The sequence below is a fragment of the Vipera berus genome (genome assembly GCF_964194415.1).
Source record: "Vipera berus genome assembly, chromosome: 1".
In the NCBI taxonomy this organism is placed as follows: domain Eukaryota; kingdom Metazoa; phylum Chordata; class Lepidosauria; order Squamata; family Viperidae; genus Vipera; species Vipera berus.
In genome coordinates, this window is record NC_138202.1 from 119,589,721 (window position 1) to 119,597,625 (window position 7,905).

General features: G+C 40.3%; 1 protein-coding gene across 1 annotated transcript in view; it reads left to right on the forward strand.

Annotated features, from left to right (window-relative positions):
- ANKRD13D (ankyrin repeat domain 13D) overlaps positions 1-7,462 on the forward strand; it is a 29,643-nt gene extending 22,181 nt beyond the window's left edge. Inside the window, exon 15 of the mRNA XM_081315123.1 lies at positions 3,936-7,462. Coding sequence (XP_081171249.1) covers positions 3,936-4,212 — 277 coding nt within the window. The 3' untranslated portion in view covers positions 4,213-7,462. The remainder of the gene's footprint in view (positions 1-3,935) is intronic.
- Positions 7,463-7,905: the final 443 nt, after the last annotated feature.

The window sequence follows — 7,905 nt, forward strand, 5'->3', positions numbered from 1 at the left end:
GAGTCCTTCGGGAAAGGGCGGTATATAAATGTAATAAAAAAAAATAAAAAAAAATTATTTATTTGATTTTATATAAATGTAATAAAATAAAATAAATAATGCTTTCGAACTGCTTGGTGGGCAGGAACTGGGGCCAGAACAGGAGCTCACCCCCTTGTGTGGCGCTCAGGTCTTGAACCTGATCTGTCAGCACCCCAGCTGATAAGTTCAGCATCTTTTAACAACTGAGCCATTGCTTGCACCTTCTATTCTTAAAGTAGCTGAGGTAAATTACAAAAAGATTAATAAAATACATCACAATATAATCAAAGATTATAAAACACAAATATTTCAAAAAATAACAAATATAAACAGCAGGTGCTTGTTATAGGCCACTGATTAACTTTTGAATAAGTTCTGGTTTCGTTTAGTGTTTAGCTTAATTTACAAATGACACAGTTACGATTTGTTCAGTAAATCATAACTTAAACTGTGCTTTAATGCACTGCATAGCCCACTCGTTAAGCTAAGAGATCTTTACCATTTTTCAGCAAGCCAATTTAAAAGAATCTTGTATGAGATCACTGACTTGTAAATTCATCAGCAGATTTGACACAGTGAATTTAAATGCAAAACAGATGGTTTGTTAATAAAAAAGTATTTGCATTAGTCCAGTTGGTTTGCTAGTTCATCATTTTACTTGTGGGGAAAAAATGCATATCTACCCTGGATGTGTCCAGTATTCATTTTGCAGCAGTTTCGGCACAGCAGTGTCACAAGCCTATTGTTGTCTTCCAAATTGTTTGAGTTTAAGTGCACTTAATAGGAAATGGTAGGCTTTCTCTACCATTATTGCATGCCATTCAGTGACCTCTAAATGACTGATGAAAGTTTATGGCAAAGAAAAAGCTGGGAATTACTTCAGCAAACTACTGCAGCTTAAGAAAATAGACATGAACACTCCCAAAGGCATCAGGAGTGCTTTGGAAAAAATGCAGTAAATAGCAATTTAGGCAAGCCCAAGAGCTGTGAATCTTACAGTTTTGCAGCAACCCCATGAAAAGCTATTTGATGATTTAAATGCTCCACTTTATCTCATCTACTACAGATACATCTACTTTTATATGCCCAGAGATAGTATTTAGCCTACCGTATTTTCCGGCGTATAAGACGACTGGGCGTATAAGATGACCCCCCAACTTTTGAGATGATTTTCATGGGTTAAAAAGTCGTCTTATACGCCGGAAAATACGGTATTTCGAATCAAATTATTCAATTTGCAATTGCCCCTATAGTTCAGACTGTTGTGGGAGGCCTATATGGTTTCCATTGTATATTTATGGAAATTCCCCAACCTAGGGGGGGTAAAACATAAGTACTTTATGTATTACACAAGGCATGGCTTCACAAACTGCCATTCTTTCCAAATAATGCCTGCTCAGCTGCAGAATGGACCCAGGTTCTGGCATATATTGTGTCAATGATTAAAAACTTCAGTGGCTTCCAGTTTATTTCTGAACATAAAGCAAAGATCTGTAAAGCTTTTGTGCCTGTTCTAGCATGGGCGTGCCCGTGGATTAAAGCCATTTTCTGGTTGCTATACCATCCAAAATAAGGTGGGTAGTACCTGGGGAAAAGCCTTGTTGGTAATGATGGTGCCATCAGATCTCCCTGGAAGATTTACATATTGAATTAGTTTGTGTCGTTTCAAGGCCAGAGAATTTTTAATTTCCTCAGAATGTTTATTTTTATTGCGCTATATTATCTCTATTTTTATCAGCTGCTCCTTTCTGGTGTTGCACAAAAATTCTGTGCAACAACAGTTCCACTAATTTGGAGTAGCCTGTGCTTGAACTGAAACTTCCAGGTTTCATGTGTTTTGATCCACACATGGAAACAAATAGTATATTTTATAAAAAAGCCTTTGTACAAAATTGTTAATGTCCACAAGTTATTTTACAAGTCCCACTTCTTTTGCTCCTATATAGGAAGTGCTTGACTAATGCCCACAGTTGAGCCCAAAATTTCTGTTGCTAAGGGAGACAGTTAAGTGACGTTTGCTCCATTTTACGACCTTTCTTGCCACAGTTGTTAAGTGAGAATAGCTGCAGTTGTTAAGTTACTAACACAGTTGTTAAGTAAATCTGGCTGCCCCATTGACTTTGCTTGTCAGAAGGTTGCAAAAGGTGATCACGACCCCAGGACACTGCAACTGTCATAAATATGAGTCAGTTGCCAAGCATCTGAATTTTGATTGCCTGATCATGGGGATGGTGCAATGGTCTTAAGTGTAAAAAACAGTCATGAGTCACTTTTCAGTGCTGTTGTAACTGAATGGTTACTAAATGGACTGTTGTAAGTTGAGGACTATCTGTACAGTATTTCGTCTACTGTCTTTCACCTAAGATAAGAATTCTGAAAAATGTAGTTGCAACATATTTGCAAAGCAAGATATTTGAGAAAGCAGCTGCAGTCTCAACATTAGTATCTGAATAGATAATACAGATAAGCAAATGCAGACAGATAATAAACTACTTCCCAGTCCACAGCTGTCTCTGTATATCCAGATGTTGCTATGACTGTTTAAGTTACAACTATTCTGTGATTGTTGTTAGTTGTGAAGTTGTGTCCGACCCATCGCGACCCTACAGACAACGTTCCTCCAGGCCTTTCTGTCCTCTACCATCTTCTGGAGTCCATTTAAGCTCACACCTACTGCTTCAGTGATTCCATCCAGCCACCTCATTCTCTGTCGTCCCCTTCTTCTCTTGCCCTCAACCTTTCCCAGCATTAGGCTCTTCTCCAATGAGTCCTTCCTTCTCATTAGGTGGCCAAATATTTGAGTTTCAACTTGAGGATCTGGCCTTCTAAGGAGCAGTCAGGGTTGATCTCCTCTAGGACTGACCGGTTTGATCGCCTTGCAGTCCAAGGGACTCGCAGGAGTCTTCTCCAGCACCATAGTTCAAAAGCCTCCATTCTTTGGCACTCAGCCTTTTTTATGGTCCAGCTTTCACTGGCATACATTGCAACTGGGAAGACCATAGCCTTGACTATACACACTTTTGTTGGCGGTGTGATGTCTCTGCTTTTTAGTCTGCTGTCTAGATTTGCCATGGCTTTCCTCCCCAGGAGCAAGTGTCTTTTAATTTCTTGGCTGCAGTTCCCATCTGCGGTGATCTTGGAGCCCAGGAAAATAAAATCTGTCACTACCTCCATTTCTTCCCCATCTATTTGCCAGGAATTGAGAGGGCCGGATGCCATGATCTTGGTTTTCTTAATGTTAAGTTTTAAGCCAACTTTTGCACTCTGCTGCTTCTTCTTCCGTTTTCTGTGATTCAACAGAACCAATTCAGTGTGACATGTCCCATTAACTATTGTGTTTTAAGTGCTTGATTAAATGAATCACATTCTGATTTGGAAGTAGTGGAATAAGAGCCTTGTGTAATGGGAGGCAATAAAGAGTATCTGTCCTCAGGCAGTGATCCATAGTGTGAACACAACTTTATTACACGGACAAAAATGTTGCTCCACCATTACCTAGGAAATATAGGAAATTCAGAAGGTTGTTGTCAGCATAGAGAGTATATTATCGGTGCAAACAGCTTGAACCAAAAGCTGACCTACTGCTTTGTTTGTACTGGCAGCCAGAGGCTCTTTTGTAATTGTTGTATGAGCAAGGAGAAACTCTAGATTGGGCCAGACAATCAGAAGGCTAAGACGAGAATATGGACAAATATATGTTTGAAGGCCTTTAAGTAAGGGGGGCTGAAGTACACCTGTTGAACAAGCAGAAGAGTAACTGATCTCTCTCTCTCTCTCTCTCTCTCTCTCTCTCTCTCTCTCTCTCTCTCTCTCTCTCTCTCTCTCTCTCTCTCTCTCTCTCTCTCTCTCTCTCTCTCTCTCTCTCTCTCTCTCTCTCTCTCTCTTCTTGCAACAAATTCTCTCTTCCTTCTTAGGGCCATCCAAGAAAGCATGTTCCTTCAGTCAGGGCCAGGCCTAGGCCCTATGGAGTCTGGAGGTGGCAATGATGTGCCTGCTCCTGAGGGCAACCCAGCACTCAGCACCAATGGAAGCGGTTCCTCAGCCTTGCCTCCACCTTACCCCAGCTTTGATGAGCAGCTGCGTTTGGCCATGGAGCTGTCATCCAGGGAGCAGGAAGAACGGGAGCGCCAACGCCGTGAAGAAGATGAGGAGCTGCAACGCATCCTCCAGCTCTCTCTGACAGAGAAGTAGCATCCCAGCCTGCTAGCAAGGGGTCCCTCAGCCTTGCTCAAGCCTCACACCCACCCAGCCTAATTCTCCTTGCTGCCACTGTATTTTGGGTTGGGTTGGGTTTCCATGCTTTGCCCCCTTTCCTGTTGGGGTCAGGCTGGAGATGAGAAGACAGAACCTTCTGCATTTCCTGTGGTTCACCTGGTTCCGTCCTTTAATATTATTTCTTATAATTTTTTTAATCGCTTTATCCTTCATGGAGGAATTGTTTTCTACAGCACAGAGAAGGAGAGTAAGACAAAAGGGGCAGCAACTGATAGGAAAAGAATGGAAAATAATCAAAGAAGATGTTTCTCTTTTTCAGATGAGCTTGTAGGTTTTACTGAGGTTGCTAGAAGTGTGCTGTTGCAGCTTCTGTCTTTGCATGGTTTTGGCCTCTTGGGGATTCGGGCAATGGAGAGGGTGGGAACCAGGAGCTCAATGCATTGATATCTGCAGTAAGATTGAAATTAGGCTGCAGCTTGATGAATAATATTCATTCCTTTCTTTCCCCCCCCCCCCTTCCTCATCATGAGCTGCTGCTCTCCCCTCCTCCTGTGTTTAATTTATTTAATTTATATCTTTGAAGATATATACCAGAAAGGGAGCGGAGGTGTGTGCTTTTTTAAAATCTGAACCCAGTGGGTCTAAAGGGAAGAGCTGGGTCCACTCTTGAGCAGTTTTCTCCTGCTGTCTGGGGACCAGGCACAGGGAGCTCTGGGCAGCAGGAATACTAAATAAAAAACATGAAACCAGCATCTGCTTTTGGTAGCGTTCTTCAGTTTCAACTATCTTGGACACAGTTTGTGTGGCTCTCATACAAAGGCAAAGTGAGGCTCCATTCTTGGTACTTGTGATTACTGAACAAGCTGATTTGTTTGCTCAAAAAACCCCTTTTTGTGGTTTGAATGATCATGCTGTGTGGTAGCATGTCTTAAGAAGGAATTAGTAGATTGTTCACAAAGAATTAAGGTCTGTGCAACATTTCTAGCAAGCCAAATGCTAGATTCCGCATGTTTGATAACCTTTCATTTTTATGAGCTCAACAGGAAATGATCCTATTTCCTATAGAATCAAAACTTGCAGTCAATAATATATTTATTTTAATTTATTATAAAATGCTTAGCATATGTGCCTTCTTAGTTTCCCATCTTCCTTTTACTTACAAGGCTATGGTGATAGTAGAAGCAATAAATAGCAGAATTTCCTGATCAAGGATTAGCAACACACCACTGAGATTGAAAGGAGTTTTACCAAACTCCTCCCCCCCCAAAATTGCATTTTCTTCCATTTAAGCAGTCACTTATCTTGGGACGTTGCTTTTCAGGACACACCTTAGTTTATTACATTTACTTTAGCCACGCTGTTTATTGAGCAGCTTCCTTGCATTTTTGTTTCCCTGTCCCCTTAATTCAGACTGCCACAATTGTGCTCTGCCTTCACTGAAGGACAGTAGTCACATTTAGGGAGCAATAGGTTGAAGGCTGCCCTAGAATATGGTTCATATTTGGGTTAAACATTTCTTTGCCTTAATTCCCCGTGTTTTCTCCCTCTTAAACCTCCATCCCCCGTAATTCTTTTGTCAGGTTCCTCTTTCTCTGGATATTTGCTTACTCTGCATTTTTCTTTTTTGCTTCTTTGCTCTTGTCTTGGTCTGCTTCTGTATTTCCTGAAGCCTTTCCCCTATCCTCTTCTTGGCTGGCATGTATGATTTATTGACCCACAGAATTTGAAGTTTGTTCAAATTACTTCGTTCTGTGAATAATTGGAATTCTGAAATCTTTTTATCTGACCAGTGGTCAACTCTCGGCATCATTACTACTATAGTAATACAGAACAAGATTGTTATTCTAATTTCCTGCCTTACATGTCCCCCCTAGTGGTCATTCACAAAAACGTAATTTGTGTGACAAAACCTTGGTGGCTATTATGAGGCCGTGTGATAAAAGCCTGTCAAATAGTTTTTAAAATACTTCTAATATTACTGAAATTGCAATAACCATTAATTGTGTTCATTTTGTATAGCCTTTCTACTTAATATTCCTTCATTTAGGAAGGTTTGGAAGAGGTTCCACGGCATCTGATTTTGTTCAGATATGTGAAGTGCATATTTTGGACAATCCCCGGACAATCCAAGTTCTTCTCTGAAACATTAGAACACTAATGCTAGTCATAATGCTCACTTGGTACATTAAATGGAAGGTAGCTTTATTTTGCCTCAGTAATTTTAGGAAGTTAATACTGTGTTGTGAGGTGTGTTGTCACTGTTTATAACTGACTGGATTGGAGGACCAAGGAATGATTCTGAACAGAGTTCCAACATTAAGACTTACCTGAACTTGGAGATCCTATCTGTTTTGACTGAAAACCGTTTGCAGATGCAGCTAGTATGTCATGCACTGTATGAAACTTTCTGCCCTCATTCCCCACATGTTCAAGTAAGCTATGTCCAGAGAAATAGAGAAAATGCAATATTGTTACAGTGTCCTTCAAGTAAACTCAATTCCCAATAATTCTATGGATTATGTAGGTTTTTGGGCCACAATATAAAGGGACTTTCCTACTTCCATCTTCTGGGATGTTTTTCAATTTCCAGCATTTTAGCTACATTTTTGTCCGAGTAGTAGTAATCAAGTTCAACCTTCTTTAGTTTTTGAGATCAGCTATGGTTGGCTAGGCATTATCATCAGGTACAGTATTTGCCCCGAATGCCCAAATCAAGTCAGAATGCAAGCCAAGTTATTTCAAAATGTTCAAGAATCGATGCGTTACATTATACAAAAAAAACACCCAATACTGTACTCCCAATAATGAGATGTGATGATCAGCTCGTGATATGCTTATCACAATAAACTAACTCTTGGAGCCTTAAAATTATTTGTTGTGGTAAATATTGTAGAATGAAACGTGGGCCTGTTGTAAAGGGACAGACAAGAAGACTGCCAAGAGGCTTGTGAATTCCAGCATTTGACTTGTTCTTTGATCACAGTATTTGCTGGCGTCTCACTGGTGTTTGTGGTCAATGATGCAATTAGATGATTTTCAACTCTCATCATATCATATAGAGGAAGTCTCTTAATAATAATTTACGCTCTTTTATATCAATTTGGTAAACCAGCCCTACTGCCTTTGAAGATGCTTTTACTTAAATTTTCCTGATGCTCTGAGTTCTGCTTCATGGCATCATTCTTTACAGCTCACTAGGATCTTGTGAGAAAGTTTGAGCCTTTCTGCTGAATTTCAGCAGCTGAATTCAGTGGTCTTGCTGGCTGGAAAAAAAGAGATTTATGCTGTGTTTTTTTTCCCAAACTACCGGTACTTCTCAGACTTTTTAAAAAAAAATTACCTGCTGAATCACTGTAGTAGTAACGAACAATGCAGCAAGACATAGATGGCTATAGTTATAACAAGCCAGACTCCAGAGATTTCTCTATTTTAAGTCTGGGATATGTGCCAGTAGTAAAATTTCAAAATCCAGGAGCAGGATAAATGCTCACACCACCACCACTTCAAGTTTAGATAGGGAACTTTTCCTTTTTTCATATTAAAGGAACAGTATAGTTTCTTCCTCGGTATCGGGTTAGATAAGCCTTAGTAATTCCGCGGCGGAGGGAGGGGGAGGGAGAACTCCCCTGAAAGACAGCCCGGTAACAGCTAGAGCCTGTTACAAGATTG